Source organism: Panulirus ornatus, chromosome 17, assembly GCF_036320965.1.
Source record: "Panulirus ornatus isolate Po-2019 chromosome 17, ASM3632096v1, whole genome shotgun sequence".
In the NCBI taxonomy this organism is placed as follows: Eukaryota; Metazoa; Arthropoda; class Malacostraca; order Decapoda; family Palinuridae; genus Panulirus; species Panulirus ornatus.
The window spans coordinates 5,389,687-5,415,459 of NC_092240.1; the positions used below are offsets into that span (position 1 = coordinate 5,389,687).

The window sequence follows — 25,773 nt, forward strand, 5'->3', positions numbered from 1 at the left end:
CACATTGAACTGCTAAATAATGGTAAATAAAAATCTGCATTTCTTTTGTCCTGTCCCTACACTTTTTCTCATTTTATCAATAGTTTCCTCTCTTCCACAAATGACCAAAGTGTCCTCAGATGCTGATGACTCCACACCTGCATTCCTCCACATACTTCAATTCTGCTTGTTCTCTCATTCAATCAACATCTCATCTTGACAAAGCTTCCTCACTGAACTCAGACTTGGACAAGATATCTCAGTGGGGTAGCAAAAATCTGGTTAAGTTTAATACCTCCGAGACTGAGTTCCTACCAGTCTCTTTATCGAAATCTCTCATTTCTCATCTCTTCTTTGATGGTTCTGTAATTGCACATTTTGACTCGGTGAACATACTTGATATTACTGTAACATCCACTCTTTCTTGGAAACTCTGCATTACAGAAATAGCTAAGTCTGTCTCTAGGAAACTGGGATTCCTGTTTAGACATTGAAATTTCTTTTCTTCTGAACAGTTGCTTCATGTATACTGAGGATTGATCTGTCCTTGAAGGAAGTACAGCTGTCACATATGAGGTGGTTCTAGCTTTGCATCCTTACTTGATAGCATCGAGTCAAAAGCAATCTGACTTATAAACTCTCCCAGGCTAACTTCAAAACTTGACCTGGTTGTCCTATGCTACAATGTTGGTTCACTTTCCTTCTTATATAGGTATTACTTTGGTTTTTGCTCCCAAGAGCTGGCTGTTTGTGTGCCCCCACTATGAGCTAGTCTGAGCAGTACTCGACAAGCTGTTGCATCACATGGTTAGTTGGTGACTATTGGCAACTCAACAGTGGGCCATTTTGACATTTTTCTTTCCCCCTTCACCTCATAGCTCTAAACTCTCTACCCTCTAATGTCTTTCCCAATAGCACATTATAAAAGATTTTTCATTTCCTCCAAAATTTGTAAATACTTTCCCATGTCTCATCTTTTTCCATTTCATAATCCTCTCTGTATGTCAATAAAGGCCCACCCTTGATGTGGACTTTTGTCCATGACTGGAGCCTCCAAAATAGAGAAAGAGAGACTTAGCTTATTCAGGAGTGTGTTTTTCTGTACAATACTCATAATTATGTGAATAATATGTTGGACCCATTTATCCAAGCTTTCAGCTTCTAGGTATTTTAAGCTTCTATCTAGTATATCAAAACATCAGTAAAGTCTTCCAGACCACTGGAGTGCTTTGTAATCATTAACTTTGCTCTTTCCGTGTGATTTATCATACAAGACTAACATTTCCACATATCCGTTCAGTTTTACCCTTAGACCCCCCCAAAATTTCCCATGGACTTGATGAACAATCATTCCCTAACCATCATGTAAAATACCTCTACCTTTCAGCAGTTTGCCTTCTTTTTTTTTTAAAGATACTCTTATATCATGATACCTGATTGTACTGCCCATTATTTAATATATACCTATGTTCTTAACGCTACCTCGCTAATGCGGGAAATGGCGAATAGTATGAAAGAAAAGAAAAATCTATCTCTAATGCCTGTTCCTATCAGGAACTCCCTCAAGGGGCTGGTCATGGCAGTAGAGTCTCCATAACTAGTGAACTCCAGTGCCACTTCATAATCTTTAGTGTCACCCTTAGCAAGTCTAGTGCAGTGTTTGTAGAGGCTCCTATCTAATGTTCCTACTGACTGCCTCTTTCAATATAAAAGAATTATATATGTGGTCTTGCAGTTGAGTGATTAATTCTAAGGATATTAACATTCCACAGGTGATTGTCCAGATGGTATTCATCAAGGACACACAACGCCGCCAGGTTTCGTTACCAGAACATGAGCGAACTAAACCTGGTCGTCAGGTTGTTACGTTCCTGCTCATATGTAACTTAACTATGTGGGTTATTTACACTTTCGAAACCCAGAAAGTAAATGCAAATCCTGTCCAGGTTTGTACCTTAACCTTCTATTAGTTACTTTTTTATATTTGACCCCATTCTTAAAATAGATTGATAAAAATAAAATTGTTTCTTATAATTTAGCTTTGTTCTTTTGTTAATTGGAGTACAGATTAACTCTCAAGTCAGTATTATGAAAGATGAGTACAGATTTCACTACAGAAGTTCCACACCAAGAATGATTTCTTTCACTTTGGGTAAAGTATGCCACTGGAAAAATTCCATTACTATGCTCTGATTGGAAGCAACGTTCAATAGGTTGTTTGATACTACATATTGTTTTTCACCTTTTGGCATTAGACATTCAGTTTTGCACAATCTACTTATTTCAGTGGGAAAAGATGGTTCATACACTCAATATGAAAATTGATGAAAAATGTGAATTTTGAAATGTTAGCTCATGAGTTTAATAGACAATGATTTGTCAAGGGGTGCAAAATTAATATCCCACTTTCATTTCTCACTGGATGATCAGATCTGAAATAGGTACAGTAGTAAGTCATCTTTGTTTGACTCTTTAATTTCATATTATTACTTTGGCCTGACCAAGCCAGAACCTATTCAAAAGTGATTTTTGCTCTACATACCTGGAAAAAAGGGCATTTCATGAATGTTAAGTTGATTTTATTTGAACGGAAGTTTATTTCTAATGTTCTTGAATTCTGGTTCATTTCCTTTCCAGCTGGATTTCTTTGGTGATCTCCCTTGGACAATTCTGCTGCGATGCACCCTGCCACTGGCTATCTTCCATCGCTTCCATTCCACTGTGGTCTTGGCTGCCATCTGGAAGAATTCATATAAGACCCGTATTGAATGAGGTTTACCAGGTAGGCCGCCGCCCACCACGACGGTCCACAGCATCAGTAGTTGCTTTATTCATACCAACGGAGTGGCCCGAGGGGTCCCTGACAACCCACCCCCGGAACTGGAACCCATGCTTCACACACCTACTAGTCCCCCACCAGCCCTGGATCAACGATCTGAACACAAAGTCTCTCTCTTCAGTATCATATAAACAGTATTGTTTCTGTTTAATGGTCCAGCAAGATGCTATTTAGAGTATTTACTCTTTATGTGTTACAGTGACTTTGCAAATACAACATATTCGCAGTTGTTCCACATCAAAATGTGCCATTTTAAATGGAAAATCACAAAAGTACAAGCAGCAATGATGCTATGGACAGTGTTATTTCTTACTATTGTATTTGATGTTTCTCATGAGCAGTTTCCTGCATTTCACTGAAGGAAATTTAAATGTTTTTCATGTGAGGATTGCTATATTGGATTTCCAGTACTTCATTTTTTAAATCAGTATTTCCGGTGTAACTGCGTGTGAAGGCTATCAGACTGTGTTGTAAGTTATGCCTCAGTGCTGTAAATACTGTAGATGCTTACCCCGAGCTTTAAGTCAGGCAACTGCTTTTTGTTATCTGCATTAATAGTGTACTTTAGGCTAAGTCGCATGGAGAACTCACCTACCCTTTGCTCGTGGGTCCTGATCAGGCTTTTTTTACCACTATTGCAAATTGTATGCTGTTCAAATTAAACCTGTGCATGAAAATACATTTTACTTGCTTTTAGAGTAAAACTGCAATGAATTTGTTAAGAACAGGCAAAAAAATCAGCTGGTCGAGATCCACCAAATAAATGTGTTCAGAATGAGTCTCCGGCAGCTACAAAAAGTCACAAAAGGTGTTTCCCCCTTCCCCCATTTCCAGGATTTGTATATATAAGGCTCACTCCATGATGTGTTTATCAAGAAGCACTTCCTGATTATGTTTACTGTTAGACTTAGTCTCCTGCTGCAGTAGGAATGTGTTGTTCGTATGACACAGTGGCTGCTTTTTGTAAATACCATATAGCTGTCTTGCTGTGTTTGACCCATCTCAGTATTTCTCCATAGTACATGACTGTATTTGTGCAAGGTGGAAAGTATTTCATTTATGTCCATTTTATAATGTGAATGGAGATTGTGTAGTGTGATGCAGTTCACACAGTAACTGATGAGACTTCGCTCAAGTACCCACCACTAGACTTCAGAAGAAGCACAAAGTACTGGACCAAGTTCATCAGATATACCTTTATCCAGAACAATTTGTATGAGGTGTGTGTTCATTGTACCTGTCCCATAGGCAAGAGCTACTGAGAATAACAATGATTTTATTGGAAGTTATCTTTATTCAAAAATTTATCAAGGCTAAGAAGACAATAATGCATGCAAGCCCTATTTTTTAGAGATTAATTCATCAAAGTATAGGATATATTTTTTGGCTCCTTTCGTTTCTCAATAGCTAGTAGCTTTAATGAATCTCTTGGTGAATAAGTGAGTATTGACCATATAAGATAAAACTTGTGTACAGTTTGTGCATCTCACATTTTGGGGTTTGGAAACACGACAATAAGTAGGATGACCTGTAGCAAAGTTTTACATGGATTTTGCATTTTTTGAATATGCGTAATTTTGTATTCACGAGCAAGTCACAGACCGGACTGTTCTCGTTTTGCAAGACTTGTAGCCATGACTAGTAGCTCTTTTGTGCGTGGCAAGCCTCTGTGAACTTCATCTGGAGCAAGTCTTCATGCCGTGTTATACAAGGAGTGTGGCCTGGAGTGCACTGCTGTGTGTCCACTTCATCAGCAGTATTGGTTTTGCTTAACTACGAGCAAATTTACACTGCCATATTTTATCTTAGCATCAAATTCCCTGGTTGTGATCAGTCATCTAAGAGGACCATTTTTTTCCACCAGGTTAACAGATGCTCCGAATTTCCATGAAATATATGATGAATTGCCTTGAGACACAGTAGACAGGCCACTTACTATGTTTACTGCATTAAATATAAATGTTCGTACCATATTATGATTTTTATTTCTCCTTGTTTTCGTTTAGTAGGTTTGAAACCTGTACCCATCAGAATTCGCTGAAAAGTAAATTCTCAGTTATACCAGAGCCAAGGAATAGGACTGTATTCCCTCAGTTATTTTTGGTTACTTTTATTTAGTATATGTAAATGAGGTTTGGTCGGCTCCAAGGAAAGGGATGGTAGTCCTTAGAAGAAAGGGAGGGCTGACTGTCTAAATAATCAACCTAATAAATAAGACAATATCTACTATCTCTATAATCAACTTTCACATAAAATTTATAAACTCATTCAGAAAATTACCAGTTTCTTTTCCATTTCAAAGATGTTTATTCCAGGGAAAGGAGTAGGAAACTTAAATTTGGGAGCTATCTTCATACTCGATCGCTGTTTCCTGTACTGAGGTAGCACCAGGAACAGATAAAGAAAGGCCACATCCATTCTCTAATTGTCATTTATAATGAACCAAAATCACAGCTCCCTATCCACAACCAACCCCCAAGGACCTTTCCAGGGTTTTACCTACACGCTTCACATGCCCAGGGTCAGTCCACCAACAGCATGTCAACCCCAATATACCAAATCATTCCAATTCACCCTAACCCTTGCACACCTTTCACCTGCATGTTCATGCCGCAATCGCCAAAAATCTCCAACTTGCCATCTCCAATTTGGTCTCTGGTCCCTCCACTTCTGACACACATGTCCTCTTTGTCAACATTTTCTTGCTCATTGATGTGCTGTCAGTGGATTGAATCAGGGCATGTGAAGCATCTGGGGTAAACCATGGAAAGTTGTGTGGGGCCTGGATGTGGAAAGGGAGCTGTGGTTTCGGGCATTATTGCATGACAGCTAGAGACTGAGTGTGAACGAATGGGGCCTTTGTTGTCTTTTCCTAGCGCTACCTCGCACACATGAGGGGGATGGTATTCCATGTGTGGCGAGGTGGTGATGGGAATGAATAAAGGCAGACAGTGTGAATTGTGTGCATGGGTATATATGTACGTGTCTGTGTGTGTATATGTGTACATTGAGATGTATAGGTATGTATATTTGCGTGTGTGGACGTGTATGTATATACATGTGTATGGGGGTGGGTTGGGCCATTTCTTTCGTCTGTTTCCTTGCGCTACCTCACAAACGCGGGAGACAGCAACAAAGCAAAATAAATAAATGAATAAATATATTCTACATGCTACCTCGCTAACATGGGAGACAGCGACAAAGCAAAATGAATAAATAAATAAATATGAGTTTGGTAAAGTGTGTGAAAGAAGAAAGCTGAGTAAATGTGAATAAGAGCAAGGTTATTAGGTACAGTAGGGTTGAGGGTCAAGTCAATTGGGAGGTAAGTTTGAATGGAGAAAAGCTGGAGGAAGTGAAGTGTTTTAGATATCTGGGAGTGGATTTGGCAGCAGATGGAACCATGGAAGCAGAAGTTAATCATAGGGTGGGGGAGGGGGCGAAAGTTCTGGGAGCGTTGAAGAATGTGTGGAAGTCGAGAACATTATCTCGGAAAGCAAAAACGGGTATGTTTGAAGGAATAGTGGTTCCAACAATGTTATATGGTTGTGAGGCGTGGGCTATGGATAGAGTTGTGCAGAGGAGGGTGGATGTGCTGGAAATGAGATGTTTGAGGACAATATGTGGTGTGAGATGGTTTGATCGAGTAAGTAATGAAAGGGTAAAAGAGATGTGTGGTAATAAAAAGAGTGTGGTTGAGAGAGCAGAAGAGGGTGTTTTGAAATGGTTTGGTCACGTGGAGAGAATGAGTGAGAAAAGGTTGACCAAGAGGATACATGTGTCAGCGATGGAGGGAACGAGAAGTGGGAGACCAAATTGGAGGTGGAAAGATGGAGTGAAAAAAATTTTGAGTGATCGGGGCCTGAACATGCAGGAGGGTGAAAGGCATGCAAGGAATAGAGTGAATTGTGACAATGTGTTATACCAGGGTCAACGTACTGTTAATGGATTGAACCAGGGCATGTGAAGCGTCTGGGGTAAACCATGGAAAGTTCTGTGGGGCCTGGATGTGGAAAGGGAGCTGTGGTTTCGGTGCATTATTACATGACAGCTAGAGACTGAGTGTGAACAAATGTGGCCTTTGTTGTCTTTTCCTAGCACTACCTCGCACACATTTGTGGGGAGGGGGTTGTCATTTCATGTGTGGCTGGGTGGCGACGGGAAGTGAATAAGGGCAGACAGTATGAATTATGTACATGTCTGTGTGTGTATATATATATGTATACATTAAGATGTATAGGTATGTATATGTGCGTGTGTGGACATGTATGTATATACATGTGTATGTGGATGGGTTGGGCCATTCTTTCGTCTGTTTCCTCGCACTACCTAGCTAATGCAGGAGACAGCGACAGAGTTTAAAATTTTTATTTTTTATTCTTTTTTATTTTTGCTTTGTCGCTGTCTCCCGCGTTAGCGAGGTAGCGCAAGGAAACAGACGAAAGAAATGGCCCAACCCACCCACATACACATGTATATACATACACGTCCACACACGCAAATATACATACCTATACATCTCAACGTATACATATATATACACACACACAGACATATACATATATACACATGTACATAATTCATACTGTCTGCCCTTATTCATTCCCATCGCCACCCCGCCACACATGAAATAACAACCCCCTCCCCCCAAATGTGTGCGATATAGTGCTAGGAAAAGACAACAAAGGCCACATTTGTTCACACTCAGTCTCTAGCTGTCATGTATAATGCACCAAAACCACAGCTCCCTTTCCACATCCAGGCCCCAGAAACTTTCCATGGTTTACCCTAGACGCTTCACATGCCCTGGTTTAATCCATTGACAGCACATCGACCCTGGTATACCACATCGTTTCAATTCACTCTATTCCTTGCACGCCTTTCACCCTCCTGCATGTTCAGGCCCTGATCACTCAAAATCTTTTTCACTCCATCTTTCCACCTCCAATTTGGTCTCCCACTTCTCCTCGTTCCCTCCACCTCTGATACATATATCCACTTTGTCAATCTTTCCTCACTCATTCTCTCCATGTGACCAAACCATTTCAAAACACCCTCTTCTGCTCTCTCAACCACACTCTTTTTATTACCACACATCTCTTTTACCCTTTCATTACTTACTCGATCAAACCATCTCACACCACATATTGTCCTCAAACATCTCATTTCCAGCACATCCACCCTCCTCCACACAACTCTATCCATAGCCCACGCCTCACAACCATATAACATTGTTGGAACCACTATTCCTTCAAACATACCCATTTTTGCTTTCCGAGATAATGTTCTCGACTTCCACACATTCTTCAACGCTCCCAGAACTTTCACCCCCTCCCCCACTGTATGATTCACTTCTGCTTCCATGGTTCCATCCGCTGTCAAATTCACTCCCAGACATCTAAAACACTTCACTTCCTCCAGTTTTTCTCCATTCAAACTTACCTCCCAACTGACTTGTCCCTCAACCCTACTGTACCTAATAACCTTGCTCTTATTCACATTTACTCTCAGCTTTCTTCTTTAACACACTTTACCAAACTCCGTCACCAGCTTCTGCAGTTTCTAACTCGAATCAGCCACCAGCGCTGTAACATCAACGAACTACAACTGACTCACTTCCCAAGCTCTCTCATCCACAACAGACTGCATACTTGCCCCTCTTTCCAAAGCTCTTGCATTCACCTCCCTAACAACCCCAACCATAAACAAATTAAACAACCATGGAGACATCACACACCCCTGCCGCAAACCAACATTCACTGAGAACCAATCACTCTCTTCCTACATGTACACATGCCTTACATCCACTACTTGTTATCACCTCCCCATTAGCCCCCTTCACTGATGTTCCCATTTGTTCCCTTGTCTTACGCACTTTATTTACCTCCTTCCAAAACATCTTTTTATTCTCCCTAAAATTTAATGATACTCTCTCACCCAAACTCTCATTTGCCCTCTTTTTTGCCTCTTGCACCTTTCTCTTGACCTCCTGCCTCTTTCTTTTATACATCTCCCACTCATTTGCATTATTACCCTGCAAAACTCGTCCAAATGCCTCTCTCTTCTCTTTCACTAATAACCTTACTTCTTCATCCCACCACTCACTACTCTTTCTAATCTGCCCACCTCCCACTCTTCTCATGCCACAAGCATCTTTTGCACAAGCCATCACTGCTTCCCTAAATACATCCCATTCCTCCCCCACTCCCCTTACGTCCTTTGTTCTCACCTTTTTCCATTCTGTTCTCAGTCTCTCCTGGTTCTTCCTCACACAAGTCTCCATCCCAAGCTCACTTACTCTCACCACTCTCTTCACCCTAACATTCTTCTTCTCTGAAAACCTCTACATATCTTAACCTTTGCCTCCACAAGATAATGATCAGACATCCCTCCAGTTGCACCCCTGAGCACATTAACATCCAAAAGTCTCTCTTTCGCGAGCCTATCAATTAACACGTAATCCAATAATACTCTCTGGCCATCTCTCCTACTTACATACGTATACTTATGTATATCTCTCTTTTTAAACCAGGTATTCCCAATCACCAGTCCTTTTTCAGCACATAAATCTACAAGCTCCTCACCATTTCCATTTACAACACTGAACATCCCATGTACACCAGTTATTCCCTCAACTGCCACATTACTCACCTTTGCATTCAAATCACCCACCACTATAACCTGGTCTCATGCATCAAAACTACTACCACACTCACTCAGCTGCTCCCAAAACACTTGCCTCTCATGATCTTTCTTCTCATGCCCATGTGCATATGCACCAAAAATCACCCATCTCTCTCCATCTACTTTCAGTTTTACCCATATCAATCTAGAGTTTACTTTCTTACACTCTATCTCATACTCCCACCATTCCTGTTTCAGGAGCAGTGCTACTCCTTCCCTTGCTCTTGTCCACTCACTAACCACTGACTTTACTCCCAAGACATTCCCAAACCACTCCTCCCCTTTACCCTTGAGCTTCATTTCACTCAGAGCCGAAACATCCAGGTTCCTTTCCTCAAACATACCACCTATCTCTCCTTTTTCTCATTTTGGTTACATCCATGCACATTTAGACACCCCAATCTGAGCCTTCGAGGAGGATGAGCACTCTCTGTGTGACTCCTTCTTCTGTTTCCCTGTTTAGAAAGTTAAAAATACAGGGAGGGGAGGGTTTCTAGCCCCCCCCACTCCCTTCCCCTTTAGTCACCTTCTACAACACGTAAGGAATGCATGGGAAGTATATACATATATGTCCAAACCATTTCAACACACCTTCAGCTCTCTCAACAAAACTCTTTCTGTTACCACACATCTCTCTTACCCTTTTATTCCTTATTGATTGAACCACCTCACACCACATGTGGTCCTCAAACAATTAATTTTCAACACATTCACCCTCCTCCACACAACCTTATCTATAGCTCATACCTCACATATACCTTCAAACATCCCTATTTTTGCCCTTCCAGATAAGGTTCTCTACATACATTCTTCAGCATTCCCAGAACCTTCAACTTCAACCTGCCCTATGACTCAGGTCCGCTTTCAATTGTTGCAATGTCCTCTCCCAGATATCTAAAACACTTCACTTCCTGCAAGTTTTCTCCATTCAAACTCACTCCCTAACTAACCTGTCCCTTATCCCTGCTAAACCTAATAACCTTGCTTTTATTCACATTTACTCAAATTCCTCTCACTAACTTTTCCAAACTCAGTCACCAACTTATGCAGTTTCTCACTCGAATCTGCCACCAGGGCTGTATCATCAGCAAACAACTGTGAATCACTTCCCAGGTCCTCTTAACCCTCCTAGATTTGATACTCACCCCTCTCTCCAAGACTTTCACATTTAATACCCTACCACCCAATCAATAAACAAATTAACAACCATGGAGGCATCATACACCCCCGCAGATCAACCTTCACTTGGAACCATTCACTCTCCTTTCTACTCATGCACAAGCCTTACACCTTTGATAAGAACTTCTCACTGCTTCAAACAATTTCCTCCTGCACCATATATTCTTGAGACTTTCCACAAGTCATCTCTATCAACCCAATCATATGCTTTCTCCAGATCCATAAATACCACATACATATCCATCATTGTCTCAAAGTATTTCTCACATACATTCCTTAAAGCAAACACCTGATCCACACATCCTCTACTACTTCTGAAACCATACTGCTCCTCTCCTATCAGATGCTTTGTATATGCCTCCACCCTTTCAGTCATTATCCTTCCATATAACTTATCAGGTACACTCAACAAACTTATGCCACTGTAATTTGAACACTCACTTTTATCCCCCACACCATTATACAATGGCACCAAGCATGCATTCCATTAATTCTCATGCAGGTCACCATGATCCATACATACATTGAAAATCCTTACCAATCAACCAAAAACAGAGTCACCTCCTTTATCATAAACTCAACTGCAATACCATCCAGTCCAGCTGCCTTGCTACATTTCATCTTATATAAGGCATTCACCAACTCCTCTCTTCATCAAACCACTCTCCATGACTCTCTCAATTCGCATACCATCCCAACACAAACACCATACATCTGCCACCCTATCATCAAACAATCAACAGTTCTTCAAAATATTCTATCTATCTCCCCCTCACTTCATCATTATCTGTCACCACTTCCCTTTTAGCCCCTTTCACTGATGTTCCTATTTGTTCTTTTTTTTTTTTTTTGCGCATTATTAACCTTCTTCCAAAACATCTTATTCTCTCTAAAGTTTGCTGATACTTGCTCACCTCAACTCTTGTTTGCCCTGCACCCTCCCCTTGACCCCCTACCACTAGTCATTTGCAATCCTTCCTAGTAACAATTGCTGAAATGTCTCTTTTTCTTTCAGTAGCAACTTTACTTCTCCCTCCCACCACTCACTACCCACCTTTTGCATGCTACATCTCTTGCACATGTCATCACTGCTTTCCTAAATACCTCCCATTCCTCAGCCACTCCCCTTGCTTCATTTAGTCTCACCTTTTGCCATTCTACCCTCAGACTCTTCTGGGATTTCTTCTTACAGGTCAATTTTCCAAGCTCACTTCCTCTAACCACTCTCTTCTCACCAACAATGTTTCCTCTTTTCTGACATTGTCCACAAATCTTCACTCTTGCCTCCACAAGATAGTGATGAGACATCTCACTAGTTGCCCCTCGCAGCACAGTTACATCCAAAAGCCTCTCTTTTACATGCATATCAATTAATATGCAAACAAGTAATGCCAACTTTCCCTTTCCTACTCACACACATATTTTTTGTATGCCTCTTTTTTTAAATCACATATTTCCAGTCATCAGTCCTTTACCCCATGGCCCCCAGTTATATCCTCAGTTGCCACATTACTCATCTTTGCATTAAACTCAACCACCACTAACACCCTGTTTCTTACATCAAAACTGCCACCACACTCACCCAGCTGCTCCCAAAACACTTTCCTCTCAAGGTCTTTCTTTTTATGGCAAAGGGCATAAGCACTAATAATCACCTATCTCTTGCCATCCACTTTCATTTTTACCCACTTCAGTCTTGAACTTGCTTCCTTACATTCTTTCCACACTCCTATGACCCTTGCTTCAGAAGTAATGCTACTCCTTCCTTAGCTCTTGTCCTCTCACTAATGCCTGATTTTACTCCTAAAAGATTTACCTTTGAGCTGTGTTTCCCTCAGAAGCAGAATATCCAGGTTTCTTTCCTCAAACATACCACCTATCTCTCCTCTCTTTTCAACTTGGTTACAACCACACACATGATGACAGTGCAGCCTCACCCTTCAAGGAGGGTGAGCACTCCCTGCTTGGCTCCTTCTGTTTTGTCTTTTAAAGATTCTACACGCCACTTCCTTTAGTTGCCATCTATGACATGCAGGGAAAATGGAGATAGAATTGTTTCTCCTCTACCCAAGAGATAAGCTATAATTATAAATAAATATATTCTCAATTACTGAGGAACGATGAATGTGTCTGTTAATAGTATCCAGCAGAAAGTGTTGGTTTGACAAGTGTCTGCCAGATATTTTGATGAGTCTCTTGTGCTTCAGTCTATGAACAGTGACAGGGACAATGGAATGAGTCTTCCCTGTAGGATCCATCCTCAATGTCATGGATGAATACTGTGGGGTAAAATTTTCTCCAGCACCCACAGCATTCATCATAGGTCTAGTTCACTCACTAAGAGTGCATTACTTAAACAGGCAGCAGTGACTGAAGGTGCTGCAGGGGGCCAGGTGTTACTTGTCTCTCCAAAGAAACTCGATCATCTTCCTCCAAGTGTTCATGGGATGCCTCAGCCATCTTCATCTGCAATAAATAATATACAGTTCCTGTATGCAAGCCAGACATTTGAGCTCCAAGGGTACCCAGCACCTCTTCACATGATTCTTGCAAAGGACAGACCTACTCTCATTATCACAGATGGTCTTCACTTTTAATGTTAAGGAGTGTATGAAAAAAGGTCACTCTGTAAGAGCAAAGATGGTTATATCTGAAGGTGCAATAGTGCCAACAATGGTGTAGGGATACAAAAGAAAGTAAGAGAGTGAATATAGTAGAAATGAAAGGCTTAAGGACAATTTGTGGCATGAGGTAAGTTGACTGTGTAAGAAATGACACTGTCAGAGAGAGTTAAGTGGCTGTAGTGTGAGACAGAGGGCCAACCAGGATATCTTGAAATGGTTCAAGATGAGTGAAAGACAAACTGAATGATTTGGAACAAGGTGGTATATGTCTGGTGTAACCTAATGTACATGGGCTGAAACAGGGCATATGCATCAATCAAAATTAACCAAGCAGTCTGTAGGACTTAGTTATGGTTATTAGTTCAGGATGTGTGCAAATGAGGCATTAGTTCATTTGTTCCTAATGCCATTTTGCAAAAGCAGAAAGGGCAAGAATATTAAAGAAAACTTTGAATAAAATCAATTTTTTGATTACAAACTAGGAATCTGACTTCCAGGGTTAGGATTAAGGGTTGAAAAGAAAGTGTAAGCAACAGTAATGGCTACTCTTTGATATGCTACTTTCAGTTATAATTATTCAGCATAGCTAATGCTCTTAACAAAATTTTAGATTATCTATCCATTATTATCGCTCCATTCTCAATTCATTGCAATACATCAGGTACATAAACCTCTGAAACTTCGTTCACATACACATTCTCAATCCATGCCCACTGTGTTAGAGAAACACCGACTTCTACACTTATAAGAGCAATGATTTTACTTTTTCACCATATAAACAAAGTTGACTTAAGTGAGGTACCACATGTACCACCTCTATAAGCAAAATGCTTTTGCTGCATCCAGTCCCCAATCATCTCCAGTATCATATGAAACACCCCTAGGCCCTTAGCCTATCATTTCTCTCATCATCTACCCATCCTCCTGTGGTATACCTTTCCTTGTGTCCTCTACTGTACTACAATATTTTCTTGACCAACCTAACACCTGCTATATCATCTATATGGCCATACGATCTTTAAAGATTTTCAGCCATTTGTCTTAGAAATTACTTCACACTATATATCAACACATTTTCATTCTATCTATCCTCCAAATTCCAACAATATTCTAAAATAATCCATCACTACAGTGCTTATCTTTTGACTGTTCTGCCCACTATACGTGCCAGTTTCACAGTCATACATCAGGACTGGGATAAGTGCTCCTTCATGTTAGAGTCTTCATACTCTATCCTTAAAGATTTCTCAATCACCAGGGCCTTTTAACGACTCAATTTTCCTCCCTCGCTTAACTCTACTCCCAACTTCAGTTTTCAATCAACTACCCTAACTAGATCCAATACATTCATCCACTAAGTACAGTTCTTCACCATGCAAACTAATCTAGCAAAAACTAGCATCTTGTTTTTATTTGTATTCACTGTTAGCATGCATATATTGTTGAACAGGCCAGCCATTCTGTCAAACTTTTCCCTTGATTCAGCTCACAACACAGCATCATCTACATACAGCAACTTCCATTCTTTTCATCATGGTTAAGTATTACACCACAGCACACCACTTTGCTCATCCACAAAAATATGATAATCAAAATATCACAACCATGAAACTACAAATTTCATTTTAAACCATGCATTCATACCATCACTGGCTCTCACACATACACTACCCCCATTATGAAAGCTTTTAATGGCATTAAAGTCTTCCATGCACACCTTACAGTCAAAACTTCTCGAAGTGCTTTCTTATCCACTTTATCATATGTCTACTAAATCCAAAGATACTGCCTGTATATACCTTGTTTTTCCGTAAAACTCTCCACTTCCCTATTTATGTGCAAAAATATGATCTTTTACTTTATTCCCTTCCTAAATCCACTTTGCTCTTCACCAACAAGGAGTTCATAAATCCTTTTGTGATGATCAGCCAATATTTTAACATACATTATACCAACATTATACGATGCTAAGGTAACTCACTCCTCTGTTATTTCTAAATTCAATATCATTCCCTTTTGCCCTATACTCTGGAACAACTGCTGACTTCGAATCATCAGACACCTGAGTACTTTTCTATGCTTACATGCTCACTTTCCAGTCCATTCCACATCAGTTTCATATGCACTCTTCACCATCTCACTCAAAACTCCCTCTATTCCTTTGGCTTTTTTGTTCTCTAAGAGATTTATTTATCTTCTTACTTCCACATCTGAAGTGTCTTCTAAATCATCAAAAGGGCAACTGAGGTTACGTCAAGTCATGTTACATGTTATGCAAGGGAGGCAAATTAAATCCCCTCCCCACTCCATAATACAGTGACAAAAAGGGAGGCGGGTCATGGGGGGCTGGTCACACACCCAGTCTAAAAATTGTGTCACCAAATCATGCCACCAGTCTTGTATAGAAGTCACTTGAAGAAATTAATTGGACTATACATGAATATAAGATCCATATGACTTAAAATTGCTGAATTGCACTGACTAGTAAACAATGAACACGTTGACATCATTGGTTTACCAGAAACATTTCTGAACATGAAAAACAACCATCTGATTAACAAGTACAATCTACAAGACTACAAGATATTTGTAAAGGACTGAGATGGTCAAGGAGGTGGAACTACATTGACTAAAATCTTACTTAAACCCATCAAAATTCAGACATCTGTCACTGTTCAACACTTGTGTGTTCAGATTAACAGAATTTTCCAAAACTTTATATAAATGTCATCTATAGGTGCCCTAATCAGCCAGGAAATACACAGTCATGAATAAGAGTTTACAATGAGCAATAAAGGATAATGACTCAATCACTCTTGGGGATTTTAAACCTTCAGAAATCAACTGGCAAACTATCTCAGGTGATGAAAGTGAATATGCTAAACTAATCAACTTTGTCGAAGACAACTTTCTCAACCAAACTGTCACCGAGCTAATGAAGAAAGCCTGATATACTTTACTTAGTTCTTGCATCATGGAGTTCTTAGTGACTAACACCCATGTTGGAGAACATCTTGGCACTTGTGACTATAACATGACTAGGTTCAATGCAAATATCAAAACCGACTCCCCTAAAACCAGTATTATCACCCCTAACTTTATATAGGTGGATTTTAATGGGTTGTGCAATGCATTAAAGAGTCTCACCCTTGTCAGTTCATGCCTAGAGGAATCATAGGCCATTTTTAAGCATCAGTTTAAGCACCAAGTCACATTCATTCCCATGCACAACAGAAACTATAAAGCCGACAAGAATGGTACTCCGAAGATACAGTATGAGCTATATGGTGAAGAAATAAACTCTGCATGCATAAGAAATCAGACAATGACCCTAATACTGCAATGCATTATAGCACAGTTAAGAGATACATGAAAAAGTTCATCAAAAAAGCTGAGAGAGAATAGGAGGTGAGTATTGCAAGAGAAAGCAATAGAGATCCTAAAAGATTTATTAGATATATTAAGAAACATGTAAGGAGTGGGACAGAACCCTTAGTAAACGAGGATGAGGAGCCCATTATGGACAATAATAGCATAGCAATAACCTTGAACAAGTTTTTTTAGTTCTGTTCTTACTGTCAGCCTATATTCTGAATAAATCTGTCTAGCATGGAATAGTCCTGCAAGACTGGAGGCTGGCAGACATCACTCCTATATACAAAAAATGAAGCAACAAATTGCCTGGTAATTATCATCCTATTAGCCTCACATCAATTATGTGTAAACTTCAGGAGCTGATTATTAGATAAAATGGTAGCCCACCTGGAAAAACACAGTGTGATCAACAATACACAGCATGGTTTTAGAAGACCATAACTTACAAACCTCCTTGCTGTTGTGTTGTCGTGGATATTGAATGATTTATGATTAACATAAATCATTCAATATCCACGACAACACAACAGCAATAGATATTATATTCCTAGACTTCCAGAAAGCATTTGACAAGGTTCCCCACGTTAAACTAATGCATAAAGTCCAGGCCTTGGGGATTATTGGTTGCATAAGAAATGGGACAAAAGTCTGGTTACATGACAGGAGGTAGAGAGTCATAATGAATGGTGAAACATCACCATATCCACCCATTACTAGTGAGGTCCCTCAGGGATCCATACTTGGGCTTATACTTTTCATCATTTATATCAAAGACTTTGATGTAAGGCTGAATAATATGTGTCCAAATTTGCAGATGAAACAAAGATCAGCAATGCCATATTAACTAAAGATAGGCTAAGATTACAAAGGATATAGAAAAAAAATCGCAAAATGGTCTAGGAAATGGATAATGCCATTCAACATTATAAATAGCATTTACAAGTAGGAAACCTCAACAAAAAATTAGATCATGAACTGACAGGCCACAAGGTAAAGGACACCTCTAGTCTGGGGGATTCTTGGGGTCATTATCTCCAACAACTTCAAATTCTCTCAGCAGTGTAATGATGCTGCCAAGAAAGCAAATATGATGTTAGGATTCATTAATAGAAAAACTATATACAAAAGCAAGGGTGTGATACTGCCACTATACCTAAGTCTAGTTAGATTACATATCAAATATACAGCGCAGTTTTGGGCTCCACACTTAAGCAAGGATATTCTTAAATCAAAAGCAGTGCTGCATAGAGTAACTAATATGATTCCTTCCTTTTGTAACAAACCACATGAGGACAGATTGCAAGAATTAACCTTGTTCCCCTAAGCAAAAGGCGTTTCCAAGGCAAATCAACACAATGTTTTAAAGTAAAGGATTCAACAACGTCAATATCAAAAATTTCTTCACAATAGTGCCAAGGAAGGAGCAGCACTACTCCTGAAGTAGGAGTTGTGGCAATGAGTGAAAGAGAGCAAGGAAAGAAATTCTCAACTTGTGGGTAAAAATGGCCAGGTGCTTATGCACCTGGCTGAGAAGAAAGATCATGAGAGGCAAGTGTTTTAAGAGCAGCTGAGAGAGTGTGTCAGCAATTGTGATGTAAGAGACTGGGCATGATTTGAATGTGCAGGAGAGTAATGAGGCAATTGAGGGTATAATTGGAGCAGGGGTGTGGGGAATGGGATATTCAGTATTATGAATGGAAGTGTGAATGGCTTGTGCAGTTCGGTGCTGAAAAAAAACTAGTGTCTGGGAATACCTGGTTTAAAAAGAGGGATATACACAAGTATGCATATGTGAGGAGAGATGGTTAGGGGCACTACTGGATAAATGACTAAATGATAGGTGTGTAAAAAAAGGGAATTGGATGTAAATGTGCTGAGAGAAGCAGCTAGTGGGATGCCTGTATATGTGCATGTATGGGCGTTTATGTATATACGTGTATGTAGGTGGGTTGGGGCCATTCCTCGTCTGTTACCTTGTGCTACCTCGCTGACGCAGGAAACAGTGATTAAGTATAATTATATATATATATATATATATATATATATATATATATATATATATATATATATATATAAACAGAGAAGAGGTAGTAAAAGCTTTGCGGAAGATGAAAGCCGGCAAGGCAGCAGGTTTGGATGGTATTGCAGTGGAATTTATTAAAAAAGGGGGTGACTGTATTATTGACTGGTTGGTAAGGTTATTTAATGTGTGTATGACTCATGGTGAGGTGCCTGAGGATTGGCGGAATGCATGCATAGTGCCATTGTACAAAGGCAAAGGGGATAAGAGTGAGTGCTCAAATTACAGAGGTATAAGTTTGTTGAGTGTTCCTGGTAAATTATATGCGAGGGTATTGATTGAGAGGGTGAAGGCACGTACAGAGCATCAGATTGGGGAAGAGCAGTGTGGTTTCAGAAGTGGTAGAGGATGTGTGGATCAGGTGTTTGCTTTGAAGAATGTATGTGAGAAATACTTAGAAAAGCAAATGGATTTGTATGTAGCATTTATGGATCTGGAGAAGGCATATGATAGAGTTGATAGAGATGCTCTGTGGAAGGTATTAAGAATATATGGTGTGGGAGGCAAGTTGTTAGAAGCAGTGAAAAGTTTTTATCGAGGATGTAAGGCATGTGTACATGTAGGAAGAGAGGAAAGTGATTGGTTCTCAGTGAATGTAGGTTTGCGGCAGGGGTGTGTGATGTCTCCATGATTGTTTAATTTGTCTATGGATAGGGTTGTTAGGGAGGTGAATGCAAGAGTTTTGGAAAGAGGGGCAAGTATGCAGTCTGTTGTGGAGAGAGCTTGGGAAGTGAGTCAGTTGTTGTTTGCTGATGATACAGCGCTGGTGGCTGATTCATGTGAGAAACTGCAGAAGCCAGTGACTGAGTTTGGTAAAGTGTGTGAAAGAAGAAAGTTAAGAGTAAATGTGAATAAGAGCAAGATTATTGGGTACTGTAGGGTTGAGGGTCAAGTCAATTGGGAGGTAAGTTTGAATGGAGCAAAACTGGAGGAAGTAAAGTGTTTTAGATATCTGGGAGTGGATCTGGCAGCAGATGGAACCATGGAAGCGGAAGTGGATCATAGGGTGGGGGAGGGGGCGAAAATCCTGGGAGCCTTGAAGAATGTGTGGAAGTCGAGAACATTATCTCGGAAAGCAAAAATGGCTATGTTTGAAGGAATAGTGGTTCCAACAATGTTGTATGGTTGCGAGGCATGGGCTATGGATAGAGTTGTGTGCAGGAGGATGGATGTGCTGGAAATGAGATGTTTGAGGACAATGTGTGGTGTGAGGTGGTTTGATCGAGTAAGTAATGTAAGGGTAAGAGAGATGTGTGGAAATAAAAAGAGCGTGGTTGAGAGAGCAGTAGAGGGTGTTTTGAAATGGTTTGGGCACATGGAGAGAATGAGTGAGGAAAGATTGACCAAGAGGATATATGTGTCGGAGGTGGAGGGAACGAGGAGAAGTGGAAGACCAAATTGGAAGTGGAAAGATGGAGTGAAAAAGATTTTGAGTGATCAGGGGCCTGAACATGCAGGAGGGTGAAAGGCGGGCAAGGAATACAGTGAATTGGATCGATGTGGTATACCGGGGTTGACTTGCTGTCATTGGATTGAATCAGGGCATGTGAAGCGTCTGGGGTAAACCATGGAAAGTTGTGTGGGGCCTGGATGTGGAAAGGGAGCTGTGGTTTTGGGCATTATTGCATGACAGCTGGAGACTGAGTGTGAACGAATGGGGCCTTTGTTATCTTTTCCTAGCGCTACCTCGCACACATGAGGGGGAGGGGGATGGTATTCCATGTGTGGCGAGGTGGCGATGGGAATGAATAAAGGCAGACAGTGTGAATTGTGTGCATGGGTATATATGTATGTGTCTGTGTGTGTATATATATGTGTACATTGAGATGTATGGGTGTTTAGGTTTGCGTGTGTGGACGTGTGTGTATATACATGTGTATGGGGGTGGGTTGGGCCATTTCTTTCTTCTGTTTCCTTGCAAATGCGGGAGACAGCGACAAAGCAAAATAAATAAATAATATATATATATATGGCTCAACCCACCCAGAATTTTCGCTCCCTCCCCCACCCTATGATTCACTTCCGCTTCCATAGTTCCATCCGCTGCCAGATCCACTCCCAGATATCTAATCTAAAACACTTTACTTCCTCCAGTTTTTCTCCATTCAAACTTACCTCCCAATTAACTTGACCCTCAACCCTACAGTACCCAATAATCTTGCTCTTATTCACATTTACTCTTAACTTTCTTCTTTCACACGCTTTACCAAACTCAGTCACTGGCTTCTGCAGTTTCTCACATGAATCAGCCACCAGCGCTGTATCATCAGCAAACAACAACTGATTCACTTCCCAAGCTCTCTCCACAACAGACTGCATACTTGCCCCTCTTTCCAAAACTCTTGCATTCACCTCCCTAACAACCCTATCCATAGACAAATTAAACAATCATGGAGACATCACACACCCCTGCCGCAAACCTACATTCACTGTGAACCAATCACTTTCCTCTCTTCCTACATGTACACATGCATTCCATCCTCGATAAAAACTTTTCACTGCTTCTAACAACTTGCCTCCCACCCCATATATTCTTAATACCTTCCACAGAGCATCTCTATCGACTCTATCATATGCCTTCTCCAGATCCATAAATGCTACATAGAGATCCATTTCCTTTTCTAAGTATTTCTCACAACCATTCTTCAAAGCAAACACCTGATCCACACATCCTCTACCACTTCTGAAACCACACTGCTCTTCCCCAATCTGATGCTCTGTACATGCCTTCACCCTCTCAATCAATACCCTCCCATATAATTTACCAGGAATACTCAACACTTATACCTCTGTAATTTGAGCACTCACTCTTATCCCCTTTGCCTTTGTACAATGGCACTATGCAAGCATTCCGCCAATCCTTAGGCACCTCACCATGAATCATACATACATTAAATAACCTTGCCAACCAGTCAACAATACCATCACCCCCTTTTTTAATAAATTCCACTGCAATACCATCCAAACCTGCTGCCATGCCGGCTTTCATCTTCTGCAAAGCTTTTACTACCTCTTCTGTGTTTACCACATCATTTTCCCTAAACCTCTCACTTTGCACACCACTTCGACCAAAACACCCTATATCTGCTACTCTATCATCAAACACATTGAACAAACCTTCAAAATACTCACTCCATCTCCTCACATCACCATTCTTTGTTATCACCTCCCTATTAGCCCCCTTCACTGAAGTTCCCATTTGCTCCCTTGTCTTACGCACTTTATTTACCTCCTTCCAAAACATCTTTTTATTCTCCCTAAAATTTAATGATACTCTCTCATCCCAACTCTCATTTGCCCTCTTTTTCACCTCTTGCACCTTTCTCTTGACCTCCTGCCTCTTTCTTTTATACATCTCCCACTCATTTGCATTTTTTCCCTGCAAAAATCGTCCAAATGCCTCACTCTTCTCTTTAACTAATAATCTTACTTCTTCATCCCACCACTCACTACTCTTTCTAATCAACCCACCTCCCACACTTCTCATGCCACAAGCATCTTTTGCGCAAGCCATCACTGCTTCCCTAAATACATCCCATTCCTCCCCCACTCCCCTTACCTCCTTTGTTCTCACCATTTTCCATTCTGTACTCAGTCTCTCCTGGTACTTCCTCACACAAGTCTCCTTCCCAAGCTCACTTATTCTCACCACTCTCTTCACCCCAACATTCTCTCTTCTTTTCTGAAAACCCATACAAATTTTCACCTTCGCCTCCACAAGATAATGATCAGACATCCCTCCAGTTGCACCTCTCAGCACATTAACATCCAAAAGTCTCTCTTTCGCGCGCCTATCAATTAACACGTAATCCAATAACGCTCTCTGGCCATCTCTCCTACTTACATACGTATACTTATGTATATCTCGCTTTTTAAACCAGGCATTCCCAATCACCAGTCCTTTTTCAGCACATAAATCTACAAGCTCTTCACCATTTCCATTTACAACACTGAACACCCCATGTATACCAATTATTCCCTCAACTGCCACATTACTCACCTTTGCATTCAAATCACCCATCACTATAACCCGGTCTTGTGCATCAAAACCACTAACACACACATTCAGCTGCTCCCAAAACACTTGCCTCTCATGATCTTTCTTCTCATGCCCAGATGCATATGCACCAATAATCACCCATCTCTCTCCATCAACTTTCAGTTTTACCCATATCAATCTAGAATTTACTTTCTTACACTCTATCACATACTCCCAGAACTCCTGTTTCAGGAGTAGTGCTACTTCTTCCCTTGCTCTTGTCCTCTCACTAACCCCTGACTTTACTCCCAAGACATTCCCAAACCACTCTTCCCCTTTACCCTTGAGCTTCGTTTCACTCAGAGCCAAAACATCCAGGTTCCTTTCCTCAAACATACTACCTATCTCTCCTTTTTTTCTCATCTTGGTTACATCCACACACATTTAGACATCCCAATCTGAGCCTTCGAGGAGGATGAGCACTCCCCGTGTGACTCCTTCTTCTGTTTCCCCTTTTAGAAAGTTACAATACAAGGAGGGGAGGGTTTCTGGCCCTACGCTCCCGTCCCCTTTACTCACCTTCTACGACACGTGAGGAATGCATGGGAAGTATTCTTTCTACCCTATCCCCAGGGATAATATATATATATATATATATAGAGAGAGAGAGAGAGAGAGAGAGAGAGAGAGAGAGAGAGAGAGAGAGAGAGAGAGAGAGAGAGAGAGAGAGAGAGAGACTTTTAGATGTTAATGAGTTGAGAGGTGCAACTGGAGGGATGTCTGATCATTATCTTGTGGAGGCTACGGTGAAGATTTGTATGGGTTTTCAGAAAAGAAGAGTGAATGTTGGGGTGAAGAGGGTGGTGAGAGTGAGTGAGTTTGGGAAGGAGACTTGTGTGAGGAAGTACCAGGAGAGACTGAGTACAGAATGGAAAAAGGTGAGAACAATGGAGGTAAGGGGAGTGGGAGAGGAATGGGATGTATTTAGGGAATCAGTGATGGACTGCGCAAAAGATGCTTGTGGCATGAGAAGAGTGGGAGGTGGGTTGATTAGAAAGGGTAGTGAGTGGTGGGATGAAGAAGTAAGATTATTAGTGAAAGAGAAGAGAGAGGCATCTGGACGATTTTTGCAGGGAAAAAATGCAATTGAGTGGGAGATGTATAAAAGAAAGAGACAGGAGGTCAAGAGAAAGGTGCAAGAGGTGAAAAAGAGGGCAAAGGAGAGTTGGGGTGAGAGAGTACCATTAAATTTTAGGGAGAATAAAAAGATGTTTTGGAAGGAGGTAAATAAAGTGCGTAAGACAAGGGAGCAAATGGGAACTTCAGTGAAGGGCGCAAATGGGGAGGTGATAACAAGTAGTGGTGATGTGAGAAGGAGATGGAGTGAGTATTTTGAAGGTTTGTTGAATGTGTTTGATGATAGAGTGGCAGATATAGGGTGTTTTGGTCAAGGTGGTGTGCAAAGTAAGAGGGTTAGGGAAAATGATTTGATAAACAGAGAAGAGGTAGTAAAAGCTTTGCAGAAGATGAAAGCCGGCAAGGCAGCAGGTTTGGATGGTATTGCAGTGGAATTTATTAAAAAAGGGGGTGACTGTATTATTGACTGGTTGGTAAGGTTATTTAATGTATGTATGACTCATGGTGAGGTGCCTGAGGATTGGCGGAATGCGTGCATAGTGCCATTGTACAAAGGCAAAGGGGATAAGAGTGAGTGCTCAAATTACAGAGGTATAAGTTTGTTGAGTATTCCTGGTAAATTATATGGGAGGGTATTGATTGAGAGGGTGAAGGCATGTACAGAGCATCAGATTGGGGAAGAGCAGTGTGGTTTCAGAAGTGGTAGAGGATGTGTGGATCAGGTGTTTGCTTTGAAGAATGTATGTGAGAAATACTTAGAAAAGCAAATGGATTTGTATGTAGCATTTATGGATCTGGAGAAGGCATATGATAGAGTTGATAGAGATGCTCTGTGGAAGGTATTAAGAATATATGGTGTGGGAGGTAAGTTGTTAGAAGCAGTGAAAAGTTTTTATCGAGGATGTAAGGCATGTGTACGTGTAGGAAGAGAGGAAAGTGATTGGTTCTCAGTAAATGTAGGTTTGCGGCAGGGGTGTGTGATGTCTCCATGGTTGTTTAATTTGTTTATGGATGGGGTTGCTAGGGAGGTGAATGTAAGAGTTTTGGAAAGAGGGGCATGTATGCAGTCTGTTGTAGATGAGAGAGCTTAGGAAGTGAGTCAGTTGCTGTTCGCTGATGATACAGTGCTGGTGGCTGAGAGTTAATTTGAATAAGAGCAAGATTATTAAGTACAGTAGGGTTGAGGGACAAGTCAATTGGGAGGTATGTTTGAATGGAGAAAAACTGGAGGAAGTGAAGTGTTTTAGATATCTGGGAGTGGATTTGGCAGCGGATGGAACCATGGAAGCGGAAGTGAATCATAGGGAGGGGGAGGGGGAGGGGGCGAAAGTTCTGGGAGCGTTGAAGAATGTGTGGAAGTCGAGAACATTATCTTGGAAAGCAAAAATGGGTATGTTTGAAGGAATAGTGGTTCCAACAATGTTATATGGTTGCGAGGTGTGGGCTGTGGATAGAGTTGTGTGGAGAAGGATGGATGTGTTGGAAATGAGATGGTTGAGGACAGTATGTGGTGTGAGGTGGTTTGATCGAGTAAGTAATGATAGGGTAAGAGATGTGTGGTAGTAAAAAGAGTGTGGTTGAGAGAGAAGAAGAGGGTGTTTTGAAATGGTTTGGTCACATGAAGAGAATGAGTGAGGAAAGATTGACCAAGAGGGTATATGTGTCAGAGGTGGAGGGAACGAGGAGAAGTGGGAGATCAAATTGGAGGTGGAAAGATGGAGTGAAAAAGATTTTGAGTGATCGGGGCCTGAACATGCAGGAGGGTGAAAGGCGTGCAAGGAATAGAGTGAATTGGAACGACGTGGTATACCGGGGTCGACGTGCTGTCAATGGATTGAACCAGGGCATGTGAAGCGTCTGGGGTAAACCATGGAAAGTTTTGTGGGGCCTGGATGTG

General features: G+C 40.9%; 1 protein-coding gene and 1 long non-coding RNA gene across 15 annotated transcripts in view; one reads left to right on the forward strand and one right to left on the reverse strand.

Annotated features, from left to right (window-relative positions):
• Positions 1–4,791, forward strand: part of OtopLa (Otopetrin-like a) — a 620,636-nt gene extending 615,845 nt beyond the window's left edge. For all 13 annotated transcript variants that reach the window (XM_071671811.1, XM_071671822.1, XM_071671813.1 and 10 more), the window contains 2 exons: positions 1,752–1,925; positions 2,617–4,791. In XM_071671811.1, coding sequence (XP_071527912.1) covers positions 1,752–1,925; positions 2,617–2,751 — 309 coding nt within the window. In that variant the 3' untranslated portion in view covers positions 2,752–4,791. The remainder of the gene's footprint in view (positions 1–1,751; positions 1,926–2,616) is intronic.
• Positions 4,465–25,773, reverse strand: part of LOC139754524 (uncharacterized) — an 83,997-nt gene continuing 62,688 nt past the window's right edge. For both annotated transcript variants that reach the window (XR_011713897.1, XR_011713898.1), the window contains exon 5: positions 4,465–13,147. This is a non-coding gene — a long non-coding RNA (uncharacterized lncRNA). The remainder of the gene's footprint in view (positions 13,148–25,773) is intronic.